General features: G+C 49.3%; 14 protein-coding genes across 14 annotated transcripts; 8 read left to right on the top strand and 6 right to left on the bottom strand.

The window, feature by feature from the left end:
- Nucleotides 1-202: 202 nt before the first annotated feature.
- On the top strand, nt 203-2,407 carry APUU_41067A (amine oxidase; the record flags this gene model as incomplete). Its single annotated transcript, XM_041704209.1, has 4 exons — nt 203-544; nt 603-1,182; nt 1,242-2,150; nt 2,214-2,407. 4 exons carry the CDS (start codon nt 203-205, stop codon nt 2,405-2,407), a joined length of 2,025 nt encoding a protein of 674 aa, XP_041556817.1.
- A 477-nt stretch (nt 2,408-2,884) lies between these two features.
- MT2 (putative cyclopropane-fatty-acyl-phospholipid synthase) lies at nt 2,885-4,691 on the bottom strand (the record flags this gene model as incomplete). Its single annotated transcript, XM_041704208.1, has 4 exons — nt 2,885-3,094; nt 3,168-3,919; nt 3,976-4,462; nt 4,587-4,691. 4 exons carry the CDS (start codon nt 4,689-4,691, stop codon nt 2,885-2,887), a joined length of 1,554 nt encoding a protein of 517 aa, XP_041556816.1.
- Nucleotides 4,692-5,395: 704 nt separating this feature from the next.
- On the bottom strand, nt 5,396-6,765 carry APUU_41065S (uncharacterized protein; the record flags this gene model as incomplete). The annotated part of the gene is made up of 3 exons (XM_041704206.1): nt 5,396-6,147; nt 6,205-6,441; nt 6,513-6,765. 3 exons carry the CDS (start codon nt 6,763-6,765, stop codon nt 5,396-5,398), a joined length of 1,242 nt encoding a protein of 413 aa, XP_041556815.1.
- Nucleotides 6,766-7,174: 409 nt separating this feature from the next.
- Nucleotides 7,175-7,921, top strand: APUU_41064A (tropomyosin; the record flags this gene model as incomplete). The annotated part of the gene is made up of 3 exons (XM_041704205.1): nt 7,175-7,192; nt 7,381-7,685; nt 7,759-7,921. The coding sequence occupies 3 exons, from the start codon at nt 7,175-7,177 to the stop codon at nt 7,919-7,921; spliced, it is 486 nt and encodes a 161-aa protein (XP_041556814.1).
- Nucleotides 7,922-8,275: 354 nt separating this feature from the next.
- On the bottom strand, nt 8,276-9,002 carry APUU_41063S (rRNA-processing protein RRP17; the record flags this gene model as incomplete). Its single annotated transcript, XM_041704204.1, has 2 exons — nt 8,276-8,746; nt 8,808-9,002. The coding sequence occupies 2 exons, from the start codon at nt 9,000-9,002 to the stop codon at nt 8,276-8,278; spliced, it is 666 nt and encodes a 221-aa protein (XP_041556813.1).
- A 229-nt stretch (nt 9,003-9,231) lies between these two features.
- On the top strand, nt 9,232-10,321 carry APUU_41062A (Ac45/VOA1 transmembrane domain-containing protein; the record flags this gene model as incomplete). The annotated part of the gene is made up of 5 exons (XM_041704203.1): nt 9,232-9,326; nt 9,389-9,687; nt 9,738-9,842; nt 9,896-10,126; nt 10,182-10,321. 5 exons carry the CDS (start codon nt 9,232-9,234, stop codon nt 10,319-10,321), a joined length of 870 nt encoding a protein of 289 aa, XP_041556812.1.
- A 695-nt stretch (nt 10,322-11,016) lies between these two features.
- On the top strand, nt 11,017-11,991 carry APUU_41061A (uncharacterized protein; the record flags this gene model as incomplete). The annotated part of the gene is made up of 1 exon (XM_041704202.1): nt 11,017-11,991. The coding sequence occupies one exon, from the start codon at nt 11,017-11,019 to the stop codon at nt 11,989-11,991; it is 975 nt and encodes a 324-aa protein (XP_041556811.1).
- A 775-nt stretch (nt 11,992-12,766) lies between these two features.
- On the bottom strand, nt 12,767-14,215 carry ERD1 (EXS domain-containing protein; the record flags this gene model as incomplete). Its single annotated transcript, XM_041704201.1, has 5 exons — nt 12,767-12,840; nt 12,905-13,218; nt 13,278-13,960; nt 14,029-14,078; nt 14,131-14,215. 5 exons carry the CDS (start codon nt 14,213-14,215, stop codon nt 12,767-12,769), a joined length of 1,206 nt encoding a protein of 401 aa, XP_041556810.1.
- A 562-nt stretch (nt 14,216-14,777) lies between these two features.
- Nucleotides 14,778-15,893, top strand: pex10 (ubiquitin-protein ligase peroxin 10; the record flags this gene model as incomplete). Its single annotated transcript, XM_041704200.1, has 1 exon — nt 14,778-15,893. One exon carries the CDS (start codon nt 14,778-14,780, stop codon nt 15,891-15,893), a length of 1,116 nt encoding a protein of 371 aa, XP_041556809.1.
- Nucleotides 15,894-16,303: 410 nt separating this feature from the next.
- APUU_41058S (3'-5' exonuclease) lies at nt 16,304-17,695 on the bottom strand (the record flags this gene model as incomplete). Its single annotated transcript, XM_041704199.1, has 3 exons — nt 16,304-16,509; nt 16,587-17,563; nt 17,619-17,695. The coding sequence occupies 3 exons, from the start codon at nt 17,693-17,695 to the stop codon at nt 16,304-16,306; spliced, it is 1,260 nt and encodes a 419-aa protein (XP_041556808.1).
- Nucleotides 17,696-18,006: 311 nt separating this feature from the next.
- On the top strand, nt 18,007-18,560 carry LSM5 (RNA-binding protein LSM5; the record flags this gene model as incomplete). The annotated part of the gene is made up of 6 exons (XM_041704198.1): nt 18,007-18,031; nt 18,084-18,140; nt 18,189-18,227; nt 18,281-18,308; nt 18,405-18,468; nt 18,522-18,560. 6 exons carry the CDS (start codon nt 18,007-18,009, stop codon nt 18,558-18,560), a joined length of 252 nt encoding a protein of 83 aa, XP_041556807.1.
- Nucleotides 18,561-19,365: 805 nt separating this feature from the next.
- On the top strand, nt 19,366-21,273 carry GAP1 (amino acid permease GAP1; the record flags this gene model as incomplete). The annotated part of the gene is made up of 3 exons (XM_041704197.1): nt 19,366-19,642; nt 19,734-20,151; nt 20,211-21,273. 3 exons carry the CDS (start codon nt 19,366-19,368, stop codon nt 21,271-21,273), a joined length of 1,758 nt encoding a protein of 585 aa, XP_041556806.1.
- A 932-nt stretch (nt 21,274-22,205) lies between these two features.
- On the top strand, nt 22,206-25,065 carry APUU_41055A (GTPase-activating protein RGD2; the record flags this gene model as incomplete). Its single annotated transcript, XM_041704195.1, has 5 exons — nt 22,206-22,433; nt 22,498-23,644; nt 23,701-23,796; nt 23,854-24,039; nt 24,095-25,065. The coding sequence occupies 5 exons, from the start codon at nt 22,206-22,208 to the stop codon at nt 25,063-25,065; spliced, it is 2,628 nt and encodes an 875-aa protein (XP_041556805.1).
- A 443-nt stretch (nt 25,066-25,508) lies between these two features.
- Nucleotides 25,509-27,542, bottom strand: CDC6 (AAA family ATPase CDC6; the record flags this gene model as incomplete). Its single annotated transcript, XM_041704194.1, has 2 exons — nt 25,509-27,415; nt 27,491-27,542. 2 exons carry the CDS (start codon nt 27,540-27,542, stop codon nt 25,509-25,511), a joined length of 1,959 nt encoding a protein of 652 aa, XP_041556804.1.
- Between the last annotated feature and the right edge of the window lie 36 nt (nt 27,543-27,578).

Genomic DNA, 27,578 nt, shown 5'->3' with positions numbered 1-27,578 from the left:
TCGTCTCTCCATATCTCCATCATCTATGGCAAGCATGGCTATATTTAAAGCACTGTCTCTCCCCTTTCAACTCTTCTGGGTCACAGTCTCATCCCATCTTTCACTCTCTCGTGTCCCCTCTTAAGGGCCGGTCATCATTCTTCATTCCGATCTAAACTATATATCTCTCTTCCATCATCCTTCGCACCCAATAAAATTAGCCATGTCTCTAACATCGCAAGGCCCGGCCTTGGCGAAGTCCATCAGCCCTCACCCATTCGATCCACTTACACCGCAGGAGATTCGTCTGGGCCACCGTATTTTGCAGTCTGCGTTTCCCGGAGTTAAGCTTCGAATCAATCGAATTGACCTCCAGGAGCCCATTAAAAAAGATGTCATCCCTTATATTGAAGCAGAGCGGCTAGGGAAGCCTTTACCTCAGAAGCCTGCCCGTCTAATCTACTCATACTTTCACCGTCTGGATACAGGGGCGTGCTGCAAGGCTCTGCTCAACGTCGACAATGCGTCCGTTGTCTCTGTAAAGGAGCTACCGCCTGGAGTTCAGGTAAACAATTCGTTCGCTCTTACCTCATCCTGTACTTGTAATGACTTACGAGATATAGATTCCTATCGATGTTGATGAAATTACTGACATCGAAAACCTTTGCAACGAACATCCAGCCGTGCTGGCGGAGATCGAGAAATTAAAACTCCCACCCGGAGTCACCGTATGCAATGATCCTTGGATGTACGGCAGTGACAGTGCCAATGAGACACGTCGACTCTTCCAGTGTTTTATGTATATTGTTTCTGTGGATCATCCCGAAAACAACCACTATGCCATGCCATGCAAATTTTGTCCTGTTTTTAACGGCCATACCCGCGAGTTAGTCCGCATGGACTATCTCCCTGGCGGAGATGATACTCGGACAACAGAGACTCAGCCTTGGAAGCCTGTCAAAGCCATTCAATATGCACATGACCTGTTGGATGAACCTCTTCGCACTGATTTGAAACCTTATATTGTCCAACAGCCTGAAGGACCCTCCTTCTCTGTAGAGGGAAATAAGGTCCACTGGCAGAAGTGGTGTTTCCGAGTGGGCTTCAATAACCGTGATGGCATGGTGCTTTATAACCTCACCTATGACAACCGCAATGTCTTGTATCGACTTTCTGTATCTGAAATGACCGTGCCGTATGGTGGTGAGTTTTCGCCCAATCCATCAACATAAGTAATGGAGTTGCTGATAAGATTGGAACAGACCCCAGAGCTCCGTACCACAGAAAACAGGCGTTTGATGTTGGGGATGTGGGATTCGGTCTAAACGCCAATCAGCTCACTCTAGGCTGTGACTGTCTAGGTCATATTAAATACTTTGACGGTTACCGGTCAGATTCAAAGGGCCAACCAGTCCTTTTGAAAAATATTATCTGCATGCATGAACAGGATAATGGACTTCAACACAAACACACCAACTACAGATCAGGAGCGGCAACTGTTGTCCGCAATCGTCAGCTTGTTGTTCAGATGATCTGTACTGTGGCTAACTATGAGTACATTTTCGCATACATCCTTGACCAGGCGGCAAATATCGAACTTGAAGTTCGTGCAACAGGCATTCTTTCCACGGTTCCCTTTGACAACGAGAACGGAGAAACCGTCAAATGGGGCACCAATGTTGGCCCAGGTGTCATGGCCCCTTTCCATCAACACATGTTTTCATTGCGAATTGATCCTGCAATTGATGGATTCAGAAATACTGTCTGCTACCAGGAAAGTGTACCGCTCCCAGAGGACGAGACAAATCCATACCTAGTTGGATATACGACAGAAGAAACGGTTATTGATAAATCTAACACCGCTGAAACCGACATCAACCGGCATCGCGTGTTCAAAATCCGCAACGATAATGTTGTTAACCCTATTACATACAAGCCCGTGTCGTACAAGCTCCAAGCCGCACCCAGTCAGATGTTAATCATGCCCAAGAAGGCAATGGGCTACCAACGGGCAGAATTTGCTTCAAAGCCAATCTGGGTCACCAAGTATCAAGACAATGAATTATACGCTGCCGGAGAGTTCACAAACCAAAGCAAACGAGCCCAAGGGGTGGAGACCTGGGTTCAGCGAAAAGACAACACAGAAAATGAAGACGTTGTCTTATGGCACAGTAAGTCTCAGTATATATCTTGTCAAAAAATTGCATTCGGATACTAACTTGACACCTTTTCAGCCTTCGGTCTAACCCATAACCCTCGCATTGAAGACTTTCCAGTCATGCCCATGGAGCGCGTAAGTGTCATGCTCAAACCCGACGGCTTCTTCACAAAGAACCCAGCTCTGGATGTACCTCAGTCGACCCAGAACTTTAACAAATCCACACTCCACCCGGAGTCATGCTGCGAGTCGATGAAGAGTAAGATATAGAAAGGGTCTGTCTTGATTGGGCCGTTCACATATGATGATATACCTTATTACTTGAGTTGAATGTCATCTTTACGATATATACGAGGGCTATTTAATGAATCTATTATAATCCATCAGCTTATATTTACCATTATTATGTACTATGCATTTTAAGATAGATACATTCCACGAGTCCCCTTGCCCCTTCCGAAACAAGGTATATACTTGGATCGGAAATCATTGTACAATGATAAAGATAAACGAAAGAAGGCAAGGGAAATCTCGTTTCCATAATCCCATATTACCTGATATCCTTCTGCTGCGTTGCCATAGGAGACCGTTATATCTCAATGATTCCCTTCTCCTCGTCCTGCTATTTCATGCTCCTTTTGGACTTCGGCCCGCGCAGCCCGGCCGTGTCTAGGTCCTGAACCTGACATACACCGACAATGATGTCATTCTCCTGTTTCGAACTTAGAATCCTCCTTAGAGTAGTATCTAAGCCTTGAGAGTGATGTGGGCGCTAGGCACTGAGCCATTGCCAACATTGGCGACGGAAGCTTCCCGGGCGCCGGTCAAGCCATATTGGTCGTTGATGCCTTCAACACGGTGAGTGGAGTTGATGTTCTTAACTAGCGTTATCTGCCAACAGGTAGCACCGCCCTGGCGGGATGTGATGGTGGAGTAGGCAAGGAAGTATTCCCAGATCTGGAGGTAGCTCGTTAGTTATTGTGCTCACTTAAGATACGGCCTAGACCAGAAGGGAAGATTAAAAGCTTACTCTGTACCACTTCTTGCCGTACTTAGCCTCGACCTTCTCATGGTTACCCAGCCAGTTCCGGTACCAGCGCCAGAGGGTAGCGGAGTAGTGGACACCGACGGTGTCAATACCCTTGATCTCGAATCCAGCGGCCTCGAGTCTGTCGACGACGAACCCGAGGGGAGTGCTGGCGTCGGCGCCGGGGAAGATGTACTTGTTCATGAAAAGACCCCAAATGAGATCCTCGTATTGCCAGGCTTTGCGGAGGCCAGCAATCTGCAGGAAGAAAACGCCGTCGTCATCCAACATGTCGTAGACCTGAGACAAGAACGAGGTGAAGTGGCGCACACCGACGTGTTCCGCCATCTCTAGACAGGTAATCTTTTTGTATCCGCCATCCACACGGGGGGCATCACGGTAGTCCAAGCATAAGACACGGCTCTGGTTTTCTTCAACGCCGGAGTTGCGGAGACCCTTGTTACCCCAAGCGGTTTGGTTACGACCAAGAGTGATACCAGTGACTTCGGCGCCGTAGTGGACGGAGGCATACTTGGCCAGGGTACCCCAGCCACAGCCAAGGTCGAGAACGGTATCACCCTGCTTGAGTCCAATCTTCTCACAGACCACGGCCAGCTTGTTGTCCTGAAGTTGCTCGAGCGTTTCCTCCTTGTTCACGTCCCCGATAATACCAGAAGTGTAGATCATGCGAGGGCCTAGGAACCAAGCATAGAAGTCATCGCCGCGGTCGTAGTGGTCACGGACCTGTTCCTCATCTAGAAAGCTAGTTAAAAACCGAGACCAATTTGAAAGACGAGTCGGCGATAATTACCCTGAGAACGAGAGTGGACCAGTAACTCTGGGATGAAGCCGAAAAGGAAGTGCTTGAAGAGACCCATTGTAAACCGGAAATTGGCCCAGTCATGCCTGAATTCTAGGGCTTCCAGAGCGTCCATCTTGAAGTCGACCTCACCCGCAAAGTATTTCTCGTAGAAGACCTCCATCGGGACCTTGGCCTTTCCGCGGTATGTAGCACGGTCATGCTCGCTGTGGAAGTTCAAGTAGTACTCCACAGGGCGGCCGGCATACTTTGCCTTTTCGTTCTTGCGTGGGGAGATGGTAGAGGCCACAGACCAGAAAGCCATCAAAATCGGAATGGTAGTGAAGATTGCGAAGAAGATGGTGGTGTAGAAACCTCCACCGATCTGGCGAGCGGAATACCATGGGATCAGGAAGAGTAGGAGGAAAAGTAGAGTATTGGAGAAGCTATCACTGCCAGGAGAATCCGCTGGGACGGGTGCATTTTTGATGGCCGGGTACTAAGATAGTGGAAGCGAGAAAGCGTTAGTATCGGTAGATGACGGTTCCTGAGCTTGGTCTGCAGCGAGGTGCACTGTCCAGAGCTCCTATCAAGCAATGGAGCCCAGTAATGGTAGAGCTCACCGAAGTAGTTCGCACGCCGCAGTCGTCCGCGGGTGTTGTAGCGGAGGCGGCAGGAGTTTCGATGAACTCGAAGTCCTCCGGCGACTCGGGGTGGATATTCGTCATGGCGCGCGAGACGAATTAACCGAGAAGAGAGGGAAGGGTGGGAGAGGGACGGAAAGGAAATGTCAATGGGGGGAAATTGGCACGGGGGAAGTTGAGGGAAGAAGTCGGTGGTGTTCTGGTCCTCTGGATAGAAATTACGTGTTGGCACCGATCATCCCGAGGATCACCACGAGTCACAAGCTTCTTGCAGCTTTTGACGTGTTCGAACCGTGCTAAATTTGTCTTACTAGGCTAGTTCTTGAATTCCCTATTTATATGTGCATTTTTGCTACAGAGCTCTGACCAGGTACCAGTAGTGTCTTTCTTGATTTGGTGAGTTTACAGTTTCCGTCTGTTCCAAGGTACCCTAGGATGTGGGCCCAACTTGTACCTTATTACTGCTTATCCGAACTTTGTATAGTTACTGCTGTAGAAACACATATAAATAGGCAGAAAAAGCCCAGAACTCCATTGATAGCAGTGTGTTAATTGGTATGAAATGATATTCACCCTCCTGTAGCCCAGACCGAGAATAAGCAAATTGAGTTAACGCCCCTCCCATAATAGTAGTCCTTTAAGAATTCGTTGAAACCGCCCCAGTTCACGCCGACCTCCGCTCCATTAACAGATAGGAGATGGATAGCATAATTAGAAAACCAAACGCATTTGTAATGATTATGGGTACCGCCGGTTCGAGGACCTCTCGAGCCGATGACGCTCTCAGCTCACAATGTTAGCTGGAAGTTCTGGGTTTCCTCGTCTTCTTCGTAGGTGGGGAAAGTTTCTTCCATCAGCTGTTCGCTTTCCGTATTGGCAAGAGCAGGCTCGTGAGGTTGAGTATAGACCTCGGGAGAGAGAGCTCTGCTTGCTGGCTGCTTAGCTGTAGGACTTTTGACCTTGCCATTTAAGCGAGATGACATTTCTCGGCCTTTGGTATAGCCCACAGTTGTCCGGGAGTCTGCTATAGCTGCAGTATGGCGCATGGGAGAAGGGTTGGTGGGAATGGCCTTAGGCTTCTTGGAAGGAAACAGTGACGAGGTAATCCTGGCTTTGGGTTTCATGATAGGAGCGGCCCTGGTTCGTGGGACAGAGCGTTCATTGCTAGAGAGAGCTTTGGCCGCGTCCTTAGCACGGACTGTAGAAACACCGGCAGAATATTTTGATTTTCCTGAAGCGACTCGGGGCTGTCGTGCATGAATACGGCGCTGAGGGATCTCTGACACTGGGGCCTGGGCCAGATGGTCGTCTTCATCAGCTTCAGTGAAGCCGACGCTCTCGACCTGTTTCAAGATAGTTTCATCAATCATCTTGTCATACGCCCTCGAATCCTCTTGGAATTTGCGCTGCCGTTTCGTGAGGCCATCTCGTCCAACCTCATTGTCTCCATAAACGCTTTCCAACCCAAGTGCCAGGTTTTTGGGCTGGAATTGAGGAAATGAGGTATCATATGTGATATCATCAGGATAATCAGGAAGTTCTACATTATGTTAGATGCTTGATGCTGGCTATGGCCGGGACCGGACAACAATCTCACCTTTTGGCTTGGGTGGCATGTACTCGATATCGGGAACATCATCCTGAGGGGGCTGGACATGGACCTCTGGCTGCGGCTGTTCAACAAATGGGGAGAATTTTTTCACACGTTGTGTAGAGCCTTTCTTGGTTGTCCTTTCTGGCTTTATAGTTCCAGCGGGCGCTGCCGGGGTCTGTAGGCCTTTCGCTTTGGCGTTGGTCGTTTTCATACCCAAGGGTGCTCGCTGGCGTGTGTCACCTATACAACGGTTAGATTTCTAATCTCCATATCTCAGAATATTTCCGCAACATGGGAAGGTTCGTGCATACCCATAGGAGTGACGAAGGCATCTTTGACAGAAGGTCTGGCGTTCTCATTTTGCTTGCCGATGGTCTTCACAGTCTTCTTTCCGAAAGCTAGTGGGTCATTTTCATCCTTCAGTGGCACTTTAAAAGGCGTCTTTGGAGCTCGATTTCCCGGGGTCTTCGGTTGCAGTTGCTTGGTGCTTTGATTCAACGGCTTCGACGCGGCAACGGTTTGGTGCGTGTGGACGAGGTTTTCCTGGTCTCGAAGAGCCAACATTGTGGCGGATTTGGAACGATACTGATCATCCAAGGGCGAACAGTTGTCTCGTAAGGTATAGCGCGCGGTGACGAGGTCAATGGCGGTAGTGAGGTTCTAGATGCCGGGTGCCTCCAAGTGTTTTCTTTTGCACCGCGGTTGCCCGTGGAGACAAATTGTTGATCTGCGGGAAGGCTCGCCCAAAACGGACTAGTCAGTTGTGGCCTCAAACTTCAGGCTTCTGCTGACCGCCGACTGGTCAGTGTGTGTCTATCAAGTGTCCCTTCGCTCTTCTCCTGAACTTCTTCCCCACCGATCATACACTCAACATCCCTGTCCGGTTTATCGCTGAGCGAAAGCCTTCTGTCGAACTCGAGCACATTCGTCTTCCCTTCTTCTTTACATATTTGTCCGCTGCCCGCCCTTCACCATGGATAGAATCAAGGAGGTTTGTTTCCCCCCTCTCCCCCCTGCTTCGGGCGGGGTAGCTCGAAAGCTATGTTGAACTCCTGCACATGCACCACCACCACTTTATTTTGCCCTTGCTTCATCGTATCTGACCTGAATCGGAGACCGAGAATCTGTCTCGCACAATCCAAACCGAGAGACGTATGATGGCTGACCGGTTTTGTTTAGAAAATGTCCGCCCTCCGCCTGGAGGCTGACGAGGCCCACGAAAAAAACGAGGAACTCAAGGCCAGAGTGAAGACTTTGGAGCAGGAGAACCTGGAAAAGGAACAAGAAATCACATCTCTCACCCACCGCAACCAGCTCCTCGAGGGTGAGGTGGAGAAGCTGGAGTCATCGGCGAAGGAGGCTAAGGACGCCGCCAGCCAAAGTGCCCAGCACGATACGCAGAACGAAGCCCTCCAGAGGCGTGTGCAACTCCTAGAGGAGGAGGCTGAGGAGGCTGACCGGAATCTGCGCGAGACAAACGAGAAGTATGTTCCTCTGTGTTCGCCCCTTTCTTTTCTTGGGGGAGCGGTGAAGGCTAACTATCGCACTCTCCCACAGGCTCCGCCAAACAGACGTCAAGGCTGGTCACTACGAACGCAAGGTGCAGGCTTCCGAATCATCTCGCGACGAGTGGGAGAGCAAATACGAGGACATGGCAAAGAAGCACGAGGAATTGAAGAAGGAGCTCCACGAACTCGAGGTCTCCCTGAACAGTGTTTAAGGATTAGGCTGGAAACAAGCATGAGATGGAAGGGGTGTATTCAACCGGTTTCCCAGTTGTTTTGTTGTTACTATTTCGCTCAACAGCCCATCATTTTATAATATCGTTGGCCCGCAGAAGGCAGATCTCATAACATTCTTTCGCCAGTCTTGTTCCCTCCCTTATACTTTTCATCGAGCTCGCTCTAGGATCGTCCTGGCGTGATAATTATTGTCTGGTTTCAGCTCCCATGAATATTTCAAGTACTGAAGAGATATTATGTGAGAGGTTGTTTCGAGTATCGATGTTGTCGACGGGCATGCCATCAGTGCGATTATACCTTATTGTCGTAGGACCATATCCCACGCTGCTTCATCACTTTTCTCTTCGCGCTTGCGCCTTTCTATGGTTAGACCTCCGCTCCTTCATCCTCGTGACCTTCCGTTCATCCTTTGATTCGTATCGGAACTTCTTCTTTTTCTTCTTCAACTTGTCGTCTGTTTGTTTTTTCTTTTTGGATTGTTCCTTCGATTTGACATCTTCACCGGAAGGTTCTGATCGCTCTTTCGGCCGTTCGTCCAAGCTATCGTCATTTGTCTGAAGGATGCTCTGTTTCGACGGGTCCATTTCCTCCACAGTTACCGTAGTATATTTATCCTCGTCGATATATTCGGCCTCGTAGTCTACCGCCGGGGGCTCCTCGATTCCGTCCCATTCGTCTTCCTCAGCATCGCTTGAAGAATTTCCGGCGTCACCACCACTTTCATTTTCCTCGTTCAGTTTCTTCAATTGTTTCTTGTGCTCTTCTAGCGCATGTTCGAAATCTGCGGCTCGCTCTTCACGCATCTAAATATCGAGATCGAGAGATAAGTGCCGATCTGGAAGATAATACTATGGATAGACTCACCCTTCTTCGTTCCTCCCTTTTCGCTTCTCGCGCCTTTTCCTCTGCGACCTCCTGCGCATGCTTTATGCGTTGTTGCTTTCGTTTGCGAAAGCCTGTCAAGAATTCATGGCGGGCAGTGTCATCGAAGTTGATTTCTTCCACGCGACTAGCCAGCTTTCGCTTCCTTGAATGTGCTCCTTTTAATCGTGGCCCCATGGTCGCAAATATCTGTAAGTATGAGTAGAATTGCAGAAATAAGGAAGTAGGGATATGCGATATTTGTCGTGGTTTCGATCTAGAAAAAAAAAAGTGGATGTTGGAAATCTTGCGTCCACCGGAGCTGACGCCAAATTGACCGCCCTCCGAGCTTGTCCAATCCACCAGGCTGGCTCAAACATCATTCCAGACACTCCTCCTCGTCGCCCAACTAAATTCCGCCTACAAAATGCGTTTAAGTCAATTTTCGTTGCTGGCTCTAGGAGCAGCAACAGCCAGCGCATTCCGAGACACTTCACCCTTTTTTCTTGCATCAACCTCCGAGTAAGTTAGCCCCCGGAGCTGCGGATTGCGGACATGAGCTCACAAGCTGCTACTGTACATAGAATCCTATCTACTTCAGCCCAACTGAAATCCGCGACCACTTTGCTTGGTGACCTCTCCACGAAACTCAGCACCTGCCCCTCCGATTACTATGTTATCGCTTCTCAACCAGGGGTGCACAGCACCGACTTCGCTACTGCCGAATCCGCACCCCGCTTAGGAGCGAAGATGACTGGCAAGGACAAGGCTATTCGATCAGCCATGAGTATCAACGAGGTCGCAGGTATCCTGGAAGCGAAACATATCCGTGATATCCTCGAAACTAAGTGCGGTGCTCAGACGACGGTCATTGATGCTTCATGTTTGTAATCCCGATGTCCAGCTGGAAGCAATTCACTAACATCCATGCAGCTGGATCATATTCAACCGACTTCGGCAAAGAGCCTCGGGCGATTGTGGTCGAATTCCCTTCACTTTCTCTGGGATCCGAGCGAGCACAGCAGCTTTCTGATCACGGTACGTGGGGCAGTAACAACACGCTGGAAGAGGATACTGACGGTTGTGTCTAGATGGGCTGCTTTCTGATATCGTCAACCGTCTTCCATCTAAGAAATACACCATACTCTACACTACAACTCCAAGGGAATTTGAGGAAGGCGATGCCCCTGTTTACGAACCCACGGATGACCTTTACCAAGATCCCGTACGCGCGGATCTGAAGCGGGATTATTCTATGCACTCTCGGCGTGACAATACGCCGAAGAACTCCCTTTTCGATGAGTACCAATACTTCACACCAGGTCCGTACATGGTTGTCTCTTTCAGGTTGAAGTATGATAATCTAACTTCTCATAGGAATCTTCATGGGGCTTATCGCCGCTTTCGTTTTCATTGTTATTCTGTACATTGGTCTGAGCGCCTTGATGAGCTTGCAGGTCTCCTATGCGGCCTTTGAGAAAGACACTTCTTCTACCGTGCAGAAGAAACAACAGTAGTCGCATTTACGTAATGTTAGCCCTGAGAGACTTTTGGCATTCTGTTTTTTTTTTTTCTTTTCAACGTATATCATAAATTCACAGGCTTTTGGTGTTCATTATGGTTTATGTGTATAATATGGCTAGCGGAATCTATACTTGGAAGTGTTTCGCATCTCCCGTCAGAGCGTCCCTCGTCTTCCATAAATATGTATCACGTGACGGCCCGTGTTCCAGGCACATGATGGGCTTTCTGCGCTGATCTTTGCGTCGTCGCTCTTTTATCCTACATTAATCTGCGTCCCTCGTTTTGAACCCTGTCTCTGCTTGATTATGGTTATTCTGTTGGAGTCCTGTTCATAGCTGGCCATTTTGTTTCACTGCACGGAATACGATGGCTCTTTGAGATCCCAGCCGCCTTTGTTGACCTGCCACCGGGTGGAGAATAATCGAGATCCGATCCACGTCCTTACTTGCTTACCGCCCCCCCCCATATTTATTATCTGTTTATCAATATTTTGCGGAGTCGAGTGTCGATACTCGTGCCTCAAGGAGCGTTCTATACCGTCTTCACATTTATACCAAACCGAGACATTGCGCAGCGTTGTGAAACTCATGCGCTAACCGGAGCCTTGCCTCCTTGAAACAAGGCGATCCCCAAGGAACCTCGCCAACATTGATCGCCGACTCGCATAACACCCCTATACGTACTGACAATGCTTCTTCACACGGGCCGATCAACGAAGGGTCGACCAGGATTACTGCTCTTTTTATTCCTTGCCATTGTTTTGATTGCGCAATTAGCCGCTGCCCAAGACAATTCAGATTCACCGAACAACGACGATACAAACAACGACAACAATAGCGACCAAAATGACGATAACAGCGACACAACGTCAAGCGAGACATCATCAAGCACATCAAGCACGTCAACAGACAGCTTTCCTGTCATGACTGTTCCTCCAACAGACGATGCGCCGTACATGCAAAAGTCCTCGGCGCCAGAAGGGACCGTCTTCATCGCCGTCGGAGCCGTCCTAGGCGCAATGGGCCTCTCTGTCCTGGCATGGCGGGGAATCGTGGCGTGGTCTGTGAACCGCTCCGTCCGCCGAGCAGCCATCATGCACTCATCCGAGAGCAAGGGTCTGCTTCGCGGCAAGAAGAAGCGCTCAAAACGATCCCACTCCCGCAGCCACAGCCACAGCCACCACAACGCCGTCTCTCTCGAAAAAATGGGTGTGAACCGCCAAAGCCCCTACAGGGACTCGGTGCGAAACTCCAAGATTCCAACCTCCGGAAGTGGACTGTTCTTCTCTCCGACGGCAGGAATGCAAAACAGCGCAAACCGCGGCTCGAGTTACCTCCCGGCTGGTTACTATTCTGCGGGCAATGCCGCCGCTGGTCTTGCCCAAAATGTGGGCTTCTCCTCCGATAGTCTCCCGCCACAAACTCGTGGATATACTCGTACGGGCTCCGGCCCTAGCCCGCCAGCTACCCCGGGGGCTCAGCCAGGAATGCACGATCCACCCAAATACAGCAATAGCAATATGCGACAATCCTACGCCGCCGCAGGGTCAACAAGCAGTGTGAACCTCTCTTCCCCGCCACCGGGAAGAACACCAAGTGCATATCTAGAAGATCTCTTCGAGTCTCATCATAACCCTCCCCGTTCTCCTGGGAGACATCGCTAGCTATATTAAACCACATCTCTTTGTATGTACGTGGAACGAAAGCCCATTGTTGATTTTGTTTTTCTCCCGTCGTGTACCTTGTTTGTCTGGGTAATTTGGATGGAGTTCAGTCAGCCTGTTTACTTCTGTATTTATCCTGGCTTCATATTGGCTGTACTGTCCTATATGCCATCTACTACTGAACACTTAGGTAGTTTGTACAGGTTTAATCTAATTAAACGTTTTGAAAACTTTGTTTGCTTCGTTATATGCAATTGGACGTCATTTGCCACGTTAAGTACCAGATGCTACAACATTTTTAATTACAATACAGCTAAGATATTCCCAAAAGAAACTCCAATGTATCCCGTGTGTACTCATTGATTAGACCCATAGAGCCCCGCTGTCCATTTCGCGTGTCATAGTGTAAAGTGGAGAGAAAGATACAAAGAAAGGGGGAATTATGTCCGAGAATCAGTTCCGCCAACGCTCTTGCCCATATGATACAATAGGAAAAAAGGGTGCAAACAATACAGAACAGTCAGCTTGGAGTTTGGTTGACTGGCTATGAAGGAAAAAAATTGCTCTGTAGACTTTCCCAATCAAATGATGCGCAAAGAAAGGTAACATGCTCAATCGCGATGGAAAACTGGAAGGATGGAAAAGACGAAGGAAAGATGAAGCAATAGTTGCAGTGTAGAGTTCTTGGCAGGTGAATACAAAGTCATGTCGTCTATATAAAGCGGAGGGATGTGAATAGTTGGTTTGGAGTTTGTTAGGGCCATGTATGATCCGTTCAATCTGCATCCAGCTTGCCGTTGTATTCTCCGAGTAGGACGTCATGCGGGGCTGGTCCACGACTGTTCCTGACTATAAAGTGAAGGAAAACCTATCAGTATACAGGGACGTAGATGGCGCACACGAAGAAACTTACTCCACTCAGCTTCTGCTCGAAGGAAAACCCACATCCATCGGCGGGCAACCTCGAGGAACATGAGCAAGAAAAGCCCGAACTCTGTGTCGCTGAGCCAGGAAAAGCCTGGGAAAAATTTCGTCATCCATGAAAAGCGGATAGCGAAATCAATAGCAATGGCCATATAGTACTGTTGATCTGTGAAATGGCGATAGCGACGTAGTCCGAATGGATATTCGTTATCGTTTCGTGCTTCTGAGAACAAGGTCAAGTCCCAATCCTTTGTGATATCCCAATAGAACGAGTACGAAGAGTTGATGAGAGTAAAGAAGTACCTGTCGGCAATTGTTATTAGCTTAAATGTCGGTTTGAATCCCGGACCACGCAAACTTACAGGAGCCTGTTGAGTGTCACTTCGCTTATTCCATAGAAGAGGAAAGGACTGTAGTTCCTCAATTTAGCGGCGAGCGCAATAACTGGGAATGCAGTAGCATATTTCAGAGCGTTGGCTAAATGCTGTCCACCACTGCCCCCGTTCTTCGAACTTGTTCGGCGTACGCGAACATATTCGATCAGACATTGTCTTAGTCGGATCATACTGGGCAAGGCAATGACTAGAGGAACCACGTAGTCTGAGCCGCAGTGTCGGTCTGGCTTTGATGTGCTTGATGTATCCGAGCTGAAGAACATGCAAAACGTAACCACGAGGTCTGCGATAACTTTGGCATAACTTGTGAGGGCATCAGCCAGCAAAATGTCGCCGAATTTGCCATCTTGAGGTTCTGCGAGCCCACCGATACTGATCCGCCGAAGTGTCGCGAGGAACCTGCGCCGTCCAGACCGTGCCAGACGATTGAGGGGAAGGAGAAGGAGGACAAAGAGGATGAAGAGATATGCTTGCGGAATGTAATCAACGGTTTCGACCCATTCTCTGGAACCATGGGTAACTGGCCAAAAGATGAGGAGCGACAATAGAAGAGGAAAGGTCAAGAGGCCGGCAAAGCGATAGGTCGAGACGTGGGGTGGTCGTTGGTTTGACGACTGAGAAGTGCGATACCGGATCAAGGCGAGAAGGTCCTAGGAGAGTCAGTCACTGCTCTTCCAAGCCCTCTAACACGAATTGAAGATTGGAGGGGTCAATGTACGATATTGTGTTGCTGGAGACGGTGAATATTGGCACCCCAGCCCCAGAATCCTTCGAAGTATTAATTGAGTGTCCTCAAGTCCATTTAAAAGCGACGGCTCACCTGCTAGCAATATGACGGCAACGCGAGAGGGAAAAGGTAGGAATAGACTGAATCCATCCAGATGGGCACGCTGATCAGGACCCATTATTCCATTGAAAGGAGTGACACCCGGACTCCTGGCACTTGTAGAGGGGAACGAATACGAAAGTAAGAGGACGAATGGTATACAAGGGTTCTCTCTGAGAAGTAAATGAAGAAGAGAAAAAGAAGTGAAGAAAAAGAGCCAAGGGCACTCAACACGCAAACGAACGACTAGGGGTGAGTCTGACCTTTGGGAATAATTGAATATTGAAGGTCTGGGCTGCACACAGACTCCAAGAAGCTCAGGGATGGTCTCGAAAGCGGCCGAGCGACTCTCCGACCCGTGACGCTCGGGGAAGGCGCTTGCCGCATTAGGCGTAGTACGGGTCTAGGCCTTGTGTTCCGCATTTAGATCCATATTGGTCACGTGATTAAAGCCACGTGATAATTACCGAGGCATTTCCTCCTGTTTGGCCGCTCGGACTCCGGGGAAGCATCTCCAGGCTCATGTTCCGCGACCTGAACATGACCCGTCTTCCAGTGGAAGAGTGTATACCTTCATAACCGCCCCTTCTCTTGCTTCCACCTCATTCCATCATCTCTCGACTACCCTTCACTCCCCAGAAATGGCGGACCAGGACCTTTCACTCTCGACTCCGGCCCCTCCCACGAGACCCTCGGCCCATTTCTATCCTTTCGCAACCTCACCGGACATTATCCGTTCCCACGAGAAAGATGCGTTCCTCACAGCCAGCTTAGCCAACCAGGGCCAATCTATCATCAGAACGCTTCGTGGCGCCCGATATGCGCATACTTATTCAGAAGCCATCAAACACCTAACCGAGCTTCTGTACTTCTCCCTCACGACATTGACAGGGAACCGGACGCTAGGGGAAGAATATTGCGACCTTGTTCAATTGGAAGATGATACGCTACAGTTGCCATCAATTGCCAGGCGGTTGGGATACGTTCTGAGCAGTATAATGGTGCCCTGGGCGCTTCAGCGTATTCTCCCCGGCTTTCGACAACGCCTCCGCGCCAAACTGGAGCGCAGCATTGCTCGGCAACAAATGAAGGCACAGCAGACGAAAGAGCCGATAAATCCCTCAAAGAACAAGCCAAAACCATCGTTCTTCACGAAGTTACGCATCCAGAAATACATCTTGGAACATTTAGATTCAATCACGTCCTTGTCGCCAATATACGCCCTGAGCATTGCGACGTTCTATTTTACAGGATCCTATTACCATTTGTCGAAACGTTTCTGGGGGCTCCGCTACGTTTTCACCAAAAAATTAGAGGAGAACGAACAACGTGTTGGCTACGAGGTTCTGGGAGTCTTACTAGTCTTGCAAATAGCAGTCCAGAGTATTCTCCACGTCAAAAAGGTTAGCGACAGCTTGCAACAAGAGGACCAGGACGTGCAGTCTGAAGCTGCTGGGGGTACCGGGAAAGAAGCTACATTGGTCCGTTCCATCGAGCAACCGTCATCTCTTCCTCTTCTTCCTACTTCCAGTGCTAGATATGATCTCTCGGAAGAACCGGATGCTATCCCGTGGATTCCCCAGGGGCAACAAAGCAAATGCACGCTTTGCCTTGAGTCTTTCAAAGACCCCAGTGTTACAACATGCGGACACGTATTTTGCTGGACATGTGTATGCGATTGGGTCCGCGAGAAGCCTGAATGCCCCCTTTGCCGACAAGAGGTCCTTGCATCGAAAGTCCTCCCATTGCGAGGCTGAGCGATTATATCCTAGAAGGCGGAAAGTTTTGATAACTGTACAAACATTTGCATCATGATCTCATCTTCCCTGCAGCTTCAGATATCAAGCGGCGGCATGCGTATTGATCACACGAGCTTTAGATATATACCCGACTGTTTATTGAGCATTTAATATCTTATGCCAACCATTTATCCCGTGATAATTATTCTATAAGACGCATATTACAATAGTCGGAGCTCCATAACGGATCTCAGCCGTGGCACACGCCAGTTGTACGTGCTAAACACGTTGTCCAAAGCCGGGCTCCATATTCCATGCCGAAAAAGCATAACACATCACTATGTAGTAAGTATGTCCAAGCATTATCGGTGACATACTGCCAGCAGTATGCTTCCCAAAATTACCACTAGATGGTCTGTAAACACCTTCTAAACAGACCCAACCCCACTAATAGGCCCAGTGTTACGAGCACCGGCTGTTTCGACTTGCACACCAGTCTTCGGAGCATGCGCAACCCGTATCGGGCGGTTCAGCTCGGCATGTGCTGGTAGAGGTGGTACAGGATCAAGTGCTTTTCGCTTTGCATCCATAGTATGGAACAAATGGAAGCCGGCATATGCGTCGGCAGCGGCATCTAAAATGATAGATCTAGTTTAGACTTGATTTCCGGCATAATTATTTTATTGTGTGGAGGAGCGGGAGGATTCTTACAAAAAACCTGGTTGCTTGTAAGCGCGCGATTCCAGTCGCTGCACCGCACATACGAGTCTTTCCTTAACGGAAGCCCGAGGTGTTCTTCAACTTGCCGTGTAAGACTAATGAGACGTTTGTTGATCAAAGTTGGGTCGGAGTTGTTGTATTTGATCAGTTTATAAAGGTGGCTGAGTTCGAATCTGCCGCGGACCTCAATCCCTAGATATTTCCGAAGACGAGTACAATCATTTGATATTGCTACACCGGTCTTTGTGATATTTGGGTTCTCCAAAATCTGCTTGAGCGTTGGAGATACGAGATCCTCGAGATTAGCTGCGGGTTTGAACCGAGAGACGTGGAAAAGTGCGATTCGTTCACGACTGGCGAGCTGAATGAGCGAAACATTTTCTTGGATTGTACTGTACTTGGAGGCTTGGGGTTGCCACTCCAGGTCGAATCCAAGTACGGGCTCATCAAGGAATAGCTGTGCCACGCTCTCTGTGTGTTTGAGGGAGTAGCAGTAATGTATGGGCACAGTTTCTCCATCCTGGTTTTTCAACAATCTATGGTCCCAGTATTCCGGCGAGGGAGGCATTATATCCTGAGAAATGTGTGATATCTGTTGGGAAGTTAAGTCAACATCCAGAATAGCGTGCCCCGAAACAGGCAGCTTGACGTGATGCTGGTGTTCTGATAGTTTAGCTCCAGCAGCCCCATTGTCTGGCAGTGTTTTATTGGTAGAGCCATCGTCTTGCGCTGTGGTATCCTGCGTTCTGCGACCAGACTGAGAGTTGTAAGCTCGCTTTGCCTCCACAATTGATCTAATGCACCTCCAGGCCGGGGGTGAACGAGTTACGCAATCCTTTAAAAGCGTATGGCCATGGCTGGCTGTAACTAGTTGGCTAGACACAGATGTCGAGCTGGGCGGCCACCGGCGACCCACAACTTGCCCATGTCTGGTCGTGGTAAGATTGCGAGTCGCACAAACCACAATCCTGGAGAAAGTAAGCTATCAGTCACATTTATGAGGAGAATATCAAGGGGAGAAACCTCAGTTTTATGGCGCTAGGTAGCGTTGTTGCAGAGTTCTTGATTGTCAAGAGCCCTAATGAGCGATAGAGGCTCATTGATATATTTCCCCGGGCCAAAGCCAAACATGCTATTCCATCCAAGCGAATAAATAACCGTTAGTCAAATAATACACGAAGTTGGTAGACACAACTGAATGCTTTGTTGGAGGCGGCTGGGTATTTTGCCATAGATCACCCGGAACGGATAAACATACGGTCCTCCATGCCAAGTCCGTCATTAGGGACTCGTTCATCCAAGTCTCGAGATCCACCAACTACAATTATCGCCGCATCGCGTCAAAACGAACTCCGAAAGCCTTGCCTTGCACAGAAGCTTTGCCCTCTGGGAACATCTGTGTATAATTAAAATGGCGTCCCAGCTTCTTCCTCTAGGTACCAAGCCACTTGCCCACCACATTTGGAGATGCGCTAACCGAAATGTTAGAGTTAATTGACAAGTGTGTCGGATCTCGGATATGGATCATCATGAAGAACGACAAAGGTTTGACTGTTTGTAAACTTTAAGGAATTATTCCTGACGTCCAAGCAGAATTCTCCGGCACATTGCTCGGGTTCGATGACTACGTTAGTAAGTGGTAGCCTCAATCAATAATTGAAGGCTCCAATTCTAATTCTGTTTAGACATGGTCCTGGAAGACGTGACCGAATTGTAAGGACTTCTGTCTTCGACTCGAATGGCGAGATGCTTTTCAGCGCGCCATTCCTAAAGCTATAGGTGCCAATTCACGAACTAACATTGGAGTAGTGACTACACTGGCTCCCAAGTCAAGCTACCGAAAATCCTTCTCAACGGGAACAATATTTGCATGGTATGTATTTATGTTTGCGAAAAAGTGAAAGAGAGTCTGACTGTGGTCTCCAGTTAATCCCTGGTGGTGAAGGGCCTGCCGGTAGCTCTTGATCGAGGTTCGACAGTTTAGTTTGATGCGATGACAACCTTTGCCAATGACCAGTGACGATATACATGTAATATCCTTCAGATAATAGAAAAATGTCTTTTTTCTTGCAATTTGTTGTGCACATTTGTGCTCCTAGGTTGGCGTTAAATATCCCCTCGGTTTCCTAGTTTGACTGAGCGTAGTCATCAACGAACCTAGGGGTTCAAGAATACCTGCATCTTGAAACCTACTCAGATACATACCTAGGTAGGAAGGTATGATCGTTATCAGTTTACTTCCGGACCACTTCACTTTATTGGTTGATGTTGGACTGAAGCACACGACCTCGGGCCTGAAAATGGTCTAGCGCCATTGAGCTTAGCGCTGTCTTATTAACTGTGACTGAGTGGATGAGGGGGCATGGCCACTCAAGCTCGGGCTGGGTTGCGCTGACCATCGCCCAGTCACCTTTAATTTCACTATCTCTGGGGAATGTGACCCTGTCACCGACCGGCAACGACATCCTTTATGGCATCTTCGACATCCTTTTCCGTCACCGGGACCCTCTCGCTCTCGGCATCCGCAGTGGCCTGAATGTTTGTCGTGTTCTCTGTATACTCTTTGAGCTAAAGACGAGCCCATTCAATACGAAAGACTTGCCTGTCTGAAGCTTTTGCTTCAATCGGGCGCAACCGCTTGTTGTCTCTCTGTACCGGCATTTTGCCGGCCGTCTACTCGCCTTGCTCTTCATCAGCGTCCGAGACCTGCGTGGTTATTCAAGACAACTCGGTACCGGGGACAGACCCCGCTTTGTAACAGAGCGCTTGAATGGATAACGACTTATTAAAGGCCAAAGCTGAGCGTTCGGTATCAGCCGATTCTGCGCCAGCTTATGGCGAAACTGCAACAAGACGAAGTAGTCTAAAACAGCGAGTGTGGGAAAGCTTTCGAAGAGACCCAAATGCCCATGTTACCGCTGTTGCACCCTTCCTAGAGGGCAAAAGCTATGACATCGAAAATGCCGCAGAGAGCGCTGCTAGTTCTCCGTTGCATCGTAGCCTCAGGGGTCGTCATCTGCAAATGATTGCGATTGGAGGTTCCATCGGTATGCGCACCCTTCTCCGGTTTGATATGATGCCGTCGTGCTGCATGTGATGGAAACGTGGTGATGGTGCTGATGATGTCCAATCTTTTAGGCACTGGCCTTTTTGTCGGTTCCGGAAGGGTCCTTGCTACTGGTGGCCCGGCTTCGCTCCTCATCTCCTATGCACTAACTGGATGCATGATCTACTGCACTGTACAAGCGCTGGGGGAGATGGCCGTTATTTTCCCGGTGGCTGGTTCGTTCGCGCACTACTCGACTCGGTTTATTGATCCTGCGTGGGGATTTGCCATGGGTTGGAATTATGCTCTACAATGGCTTGCCATTTTGCCTTTAGAAATTGTCGCCGCGTCTATCACTGTTGACTACTGGGAGTCAAATATATCGAACGCCGTATGGGTAGCGCTGTTTTGGGCAGCAATTGTCTCCATTAATCTTTTTGGCGTCAAGGGCTATGGCGAAGCAGAGTTTGTATTCTCATCCATCAAGGTCATCGCCGTGATTGCTTTCGTGTGGGTGACCCCGAATTCTTCAACCCTCTTTATGCTTATGTATGACTGACTTGGTATAGTATACTAGGAATCATATTAAATTGTGCCGGAGGCCCAGGTGGGAGCTATTTGGGTGGCAGATATTGGCACGACCCGGGTGCGTTCAATCATGGTTTCAAGGGCTTGTGTGATGTCTTTGTGAATGCTGGATTTGCATTTGCAGGGACTGAGTTAGTTGGCCTTGCCGCAGCCGAAACCGCAAACCCTAGGAAATCTTTACCCACTGCTGTCAAACAGGTTTTCTGGCGCATCACGCTTTTTTACATTGTTTCGCTCACACTGGTCGGTCTTCTAATCCCCTACGATAACCCCCGGCTCATAAACGGGACCTCCTCTGTCGACGCCAAGGCATCCCCCTTCGTGATTTCTATCAAAAATGCTGGAGTGGAAGTCCTAGACTCTGTGATGAATGTTGTGATTATGATTGCCGTTCTTTCTGTCGGGAACTCAGCTGTGTATGGCTCCTCGCGGACCCTTGCGGCGCTTGCAGAGCAGCAACAAGCCCCTCGATTCTTAGCTTATATTGACCGGAAGGGCCGCCCTTTGTGGGCCATCGGTATTGCCTCTGCCCTTGGCCTACTAGGGTTCTTAGCCGCAAGTGGTCAACAAGAGGCCGCCTTTGAATGGATGATAGCGATTTCTGGTCTTTCATCTATATTTACTTGGGGTTCAATCTGTCTAGCGCACATACGCTTTCGCCGCGCGTGGAGAGTACAAGGTCACAACTTGAACGACCTGGCTTTCCGCTCGCAGCCGGGGATAATGGGCTCATGGATAGGCCTCATCTTTAATTGCCTGATTCTGATAGCCCAGTTTTGGGTCGGCTTCTCACCCATTCACCATGAAACCATGTCGACTTCTATGCTGGTCAGCAACTTCTTTTCGAAGTACCTCGCGGCGCCGGTTGTCCTTCTCTTCTACATTCCCTATAAGCTACGATTCAAAACCAAGATCCTCCGGTCGAAAGACATGGATTTGCGCACGGGTCGGCGGGAATTAAACGTCCAGTGGCTCATTAAAGAAGAACGAGCCCAGCAAGCAGCATGGCCCGCGTGGAAGAAACTTTACAAATTTTTCTGCTAACTTCGGAGTTTACTTTTCAGCATGCGAGTTCTCCATGCCCTGCAGCTTAGTTCCAATAGTACATAGTAACGACGATCATGAGATACCCACATTTACAAGACCTCAACATCTATCCAAGTAAGAGGCTCCAAAAACTGTTGCATTATTCCGTAGCTGCAGGCGTAACAATTGGGTTGTTGATTTCAAGCTAGACGCGGACCAGGATCCTCCTTGTATAGACGCTAATAGTGGCTAGTAATCACTGGAGTAACAAGTGGATGTCTTATCCCAGCTGAAGCCACTGCCGGTGGTGGTTTAGGGATTTACGGTAATATTTCACGGGAACACCAAAAATAGCCCAAGACAAAGAACACGTGAGGCTGAGGCGGCAACGGTCAGGTTAAGATCCCGTAAATTACGTCCGGAGATTCGCAGCCCAGGAACTGCTGCAGTGGGAGGCCTGATGGGAGTCTTCCTCCTCCTCTATTTGCTCCTTCATCCCGTCAATATCATAACCGTTTTACCGCAGGACGACACCCATCTTCTTCTTTTGTTTTTGCTTTGACGATTTGCTCTGCTCTCTGTTTTGCTTCCCAATTTGCGCATTCTCTCCTTTGCTCAGCTTTTAGGCGCCCACGCATACAATTTGCTCAGCGACTGCCTCGACCCCATCCACGCCGTTATACGACTCGAATTGGCACCGGTGCTTTAAACGAGACTCAAGACTCTCCTTTAGTTTTTGCTCTTGTGCTACTTGTTTTGAAGCGAAGCGCAATCAAAGCTCCCTCGCTACCCATCTACTCCGGACCGACGACCGACGGGATCATCTCCGCTTGCGCGTTCCGTGGACAGACGCCCGGTTCCACGAGGGATTCCAGCTTCCCCATACCGCTGTGCGAAGGGAACTATACTAGTCCAATCATCTACAAGCGTGTGTTCCGATCCCAGAAACAATGCCCGGGTTCGCAGACTCCTTCTGGACCCCAGACTACGCCACAGGTCTCGGGGTCCTGTATGGAAAGCTTCAGCAGGGAGTCGTGGAAAACAAGCAGATACTTACGATTGCGTCGATGCGTGCCGATGCCGAGGAATCGTATAGTCAGAAGCTGGGGGATATTGCGCCAAGTGTGGATAGAATGATAACAGGATTTTCGAAAGATGACGGAGCGAGTGTGAGAAAGGTGAGTCACGTTCCGAGGTCATTCCCATGACTTCGTATATGCTGACGCGAGAAAACCTCTATAGGCGTACGAGGGAACCCGAACCGAGATGGTTGAAGCGGCCAGGAATCACCAGAAGATTGCGGCGAACATTCGGGAATTGGTCGTTTCGCCGTTTAGACGCTGGTGCGATCAACATGAGGCTCGGATTGAGAACTCGCACGATGACCTTCAATCTCGGATTAAGGAACACACCAAGCAGGTTGATCTGGTTAAGAAGCTGCGGAGCCACTATTTCAACAAATGCCGTGTACTCGAGGATTTGGAAGAAGAGAACAAGCTCGCTTTTCAGGCACCAGAAACCAGCCCGAAAGGCAAACCAACGCCCAAGATCGTCCTCCCAGATACGGAACCCGAAGAAGAAGAGCCGGTAGAACTTGGTGACAAGGTTTATTCACCAGACGATTTGAAGAAGCTCTTAGTGCACATGATGGAGACCGTCAGTATGGGTGAAATCAAGGTGCCTATTATTGGCACGTACCAAAATACATCGACCGGCGCAGATATCGTGGAATATACTCAAAAGTACCTGAACGCGACTAGCCTTAGCTATGCTGAGAGAATCGGGCAAGATCTTGTCGACAGCGGGTTCCTTCGGTTAGTGGGAAATATGGGCAGCACGTTTGCCAATAGCTCTAAGTTGCGTTACCAATGGCGCCCTAAAAGTTTCCAAATATCTGGCATTCCGGAGAAAAAGGCTGCTCTGAACCGTGTGACCTCCGTCGCAACTAGCGAAGATGGCATTGATTCCCCTATTGCGTCAGTTTCGGAGATGCTGTCAGGCTGGAACCCTTTAAATAACCCACACCCGAACGAAACGCCGGCGGAGAAGCTACGCAGAGAATCCCGCGAGGCTGATGAGCGCTACAAGGCCGCTGTGCGCAAACTTGACCTCATCCGATGCAAACTTGAGGAGGAAATCGTTGCGAACCTTCGGTTCATGGAGCAGTGCGAGCTGGACCGCCTCAAGGCGATCAAGGCAGTGGTCCTTGACTTTTCTGGGGCCGTCAGCAATGTTATCCCTAATTTGCAGAGCACTGTGGACCATATGATGCTGTACCAGGAGACCATTCAACCTCTGGGAGATCTGCGGTACCTTCTCGAGAACTACAGAACTGGTGGTTTCGTACCCAAGGTACAGGCCTACGAAAATTACTATGGCTCTGTCGAAGGTAACTACCCTCAGAGCCTTCTATTCATAAACCTAAATCTAATCATGACATTCCAGACCAGATCTTCGGTGTCGATCTTGAGGCTCGGGCAAGAGCGGACCGTAAAAGAGTGCCAATCATTGTGACGACGCTCTTGACTTACCTTGATAATTGTAAGACGGCAATTGTCTTTCTAAAAACACGAAAAGTGAAGTTAATAAGTGATATAGGCTACCCTGAACTCGAGGGCGACGAATCGCGGCGTGCAATTTGGCTTTATGACGTTCCGTTGGGAGCGACGCACCACCTCCGCCACGTCTTGAACAACAGAAAGGGTGATTACTTTGAAGTGCTTCAGAAGTATGAGATTCCTGTTGTTGCAAGCGCGCTCAAATTATACCTGCTCGAATTGCCAGGTGAGAAGCTGCCCATCCAAAACCGAGGATATTTGCAAAACTAACCGCAAGCAAGACTCCCTTGTTTCTTCCCAAGTTTATGAAATTATTAAGACCATTTATTCCACGACTGCAAACGAGACCACCGAAGAAGGGCGCATTAAGGTCCTTCAAAGCACTCTTGGCCAACTCCGTCTCAACAACATTGCCACGCTTGATGCTCTTATGACCCACTTTACGCGTTTGATAGACTTGACATCCGCTGATGAAACTTATGTTTCTGGCCTTGCCCAATCCCTATCGCCTTGCGTCCTTCGTCCCCGTAGCGAGAGCAGTCTGACAATGGACGAGCGCCACAGCTACCGCCTAATCCGCGATCTCTTTGCCCACAAGGACACGATCTTTGGCGAGCTGAAACGCCAGTCGAGCGGTCTCATTGGGACAGCACCCCGTCCTCGCGCGATCAGCACAGATGAGAGCAACCGCCGGGCCGCCATGGAAGCCCGAAACCGGGCCATCATGGACCGTAGCCGTGCCCACAGCCCAGCTCCTCCTCGCAAGCACCGACGTGACCGTTCCAGCGGCCCAGAAGGAACCCGTTTCCCGATCAACGTTTCCGGCGAGAAGAAAACCCCAACAACCCGAAACAGCTTAGATGTTCCTGGTGGTGAATCTCCCACTGGCGCAGACGAGCTCTCGAACGTGAACATCCACGCCACAGAAACCACCACAAATGGCCACCCCACCACCGATTCCCCTACCTCCACGGATCCAAGCCATTCCCCAGACACGGCTACCAGCCCGCCACCTGAAAGCCAATCTGATGGATCACCAACGCCCACGCCTACTCCTCTGACGGAGGAATCCAACTCGAACCGTGGTTCTGTGTCACGTTCTAGCGGTATCTATTCCCGTAAACCAGGTCTCGGTAGCCGCTCTAGCTTCCCTGTTATATCTGGCGAGTCCGGATCAGACAGCAAGCGGAGCAGTATCGTTGAGAGCGAACCCAAGGGCGTTACGCTAGAGGACAAACCAATGGACGACTGATTTTCTTCGTCCGATATCCGCCTGAAAGCATTTTAACAACCATATTCATTGTCTGCTTGAGTTTGAGTGGTTGGCAACTCCATTTTTTTTGTTTCAAACTTCATTTTCCTGGTACACACCATATTGTTACATCTTGCATACCCCCCTGTATGTCTATTTCATTCTGCTGTTCTTATTAGTTTACTTTTAGGCTTCTTGAGTTGTATAGCACCCAAGCTTTTTAAAGAGCCTGTATATGAACTGTATACAGACCTGTTCCGCCAGCTATTTTCTCTTTTCACATAATAGTATAATTATCATGTATTCATGGTAAATGCTGTTGTCTATAAGTGTAAGTGTACAATACTCCAAGCCTATGTACTGAAGAGAACGAATGATGCGTATCCAACAATCGCTAAAGAAAACACCGGCAATGCCCCAAAAGCTAATACAAAATACATTCATTAGAGGCCTTCACCTGAGAACAACCTCCTAAGGATACCCTCGCCAGGGCCAGTGATCTGGCTCTCGATCTCTTTCTGCGATACGAAGCAAACAAGGCTCTGTTCATCCAATGCCTTGCTCAATGATGTTCCACTGGACTTTGAGGGTGTACGTCGGAGATCTGTGCCACCAGAGACCGTACCGCCTCTACCTCGACTTTGGTATTCACCGACAAGCCCTAAAGTCTCCAGGCTTCCAAGAACATCTTTGAACTCCGTCGCCGTTAACGGGTGTAGAATATTGTCTGCCCTGCATAGGGTGCAGTACGCATCGAATATTTGTTTGACTGTTGGAGCTGAATTTTTTGACTTTGACGGGGTTCCTGGGATGTCGCACTCGCGCCGTTTTCGGTCGAGTGCCACCAACGCACAAATGGCAGCTTTTTGCTGAAGGTTCAGGCACTTTAGCCTCTGTGTAGTTCCCTGTCCAAAAACCGAGGACGTAATTTTGGCGATATGTGGCAGACTAGCTCGAGGCGCCGTGAGGATTGTGTAAGGGAGCACGGAGCCTGACTTTGGCAGTGATTGTTTGGGAGATGACGAGAGGTTGTTGTTCTCTACTAAAATAGTCCTTGACGGGCTATTTGGAATCCCCTTCTCTAGTTTTTGCATCGTTTCCTGTTCAATCAGGTCGACTGCCCGTTTAATCAGTTCAAACGCCTTTCGCAGATCTCCAGTTTGCGAAGCAACCTTCTTTGCACACAGCTGGACGGCTGCAGGATGGACAAAAGGAATGAAATTCGGGTCCTCCGTTTGTCCTTCCGGGAGCAATGATCGAAGGCGATTGATTACCACGTTTGCGATTTGGCCGGCGTTGTAAGGTAGGAAAGGGAGTAGAAGAGGCTTGAGATTCTTCGCTTTCAATTGAGGTAGAGAACGGTCAGTCAGGTCGAGTGCATTGGCAATACCAATAAGCATCACCTTTGACTCCCGCTGCAATGACCACTCAAACAAAGATTGAAGAATCCCAGAATCCGCGGTGAGGAGATGGTCAATCTCATCCAGCATGACCAGAAACATGTCATGCTTGTTGGCTTCTTTCTTGTTGGGCAAAAACATGCTTTTCAGTCTATCAGCCTCACTCTTCTTGAAAACTTCGCCGTCGTCACAGAGATCCTCAATAAGCTTGCTGTAGACGTCCCGTGCGGTTCTCATACTCGCACAGTTGATCTGTGCGACTCTCACAGGTTTGAGGTTAAGCCCCTCGAGTACTTCCTTAACAAGAGCACTCTTGCCTGTACCCGGGGGCCCACTGACATACATACACCCACCACTGCATGATTGCATGCCATCCTCGATGAACGTGGCAAGCTTTTCTCTCTCCGCATCACGGCCAATAATCCGCCCAGAGCTTGCACCTCGCGCAAATAGCTGACGGGCTTGCGTGTAAATGGTCTGAGCCGTTGTCGGAGTTCCTATCTGGCGAGGTGTACGGGGTGTGAGGCTTTTGCCCCCAACTTGTACTCGGTGCTTTGGTGTAATCGGCGGTGATTCAAGGGCGTTTCGATATCTAGCTTTTGAAGGGGTTTTGACTTGCACAGGTTTCAGATTTTCGTCTGCGCAAACTGACTGCGATCCATCTTGTGCTGCCGTATGACCCTTACCACCGGGCAACTCTGATATAACCGGTAGGGAATTCTTTTTTGAAGAGTACGGTTCTTGCTCCTTCTGGACATCTATTTTCTTTGGTCGGCCAGCCTCAACCACGCAATCTTTTGTAGTAGCGTCATTTTCTGATTGGAAGTCGTCGCTGTGCTTTGTGCGAGATCGAAGTTGGCGTGTCGGCGGTGCCGGGACTTGGTTATTCTCTCGATGGATTCGGGGTGGTTGTATTCGGCGCCTGCTGTTGCTGCGTAGCGGTAAGGAAGCTATAAATCAATGACCACGTCAGTAAGCCGGATGAAACCGTCGGAGGCAGCCAGAGTCAAAGCAAACAGCCGTACCTTCTGTCTCAATGGCACCCCGCTGGCGCTTCCCCAATATCGTTGCGGCCATGACAATAAAAAAGGAAATAGCAACCAAAAAACCCCG

The sequence above is a fragment of the Aspergillus puulaauensis genome, chromosome 4 (assembly GCF_016861865.1).
Source record: "Aspergillus puulaauensis MK2 DNA, chromosome 4, nearly complete sequence".
NCBI lineage: Eukaryota > Fungi > Ascomycota > Eurotiomycetes > Eurotiales > Aspergillaceae > Aspergillus > Aspergillus puulaauensis.
Note: the sequence above shows the minus strand (reverse complement) of the source record. Positions and strands in the feature narration are given on the sequence as shown.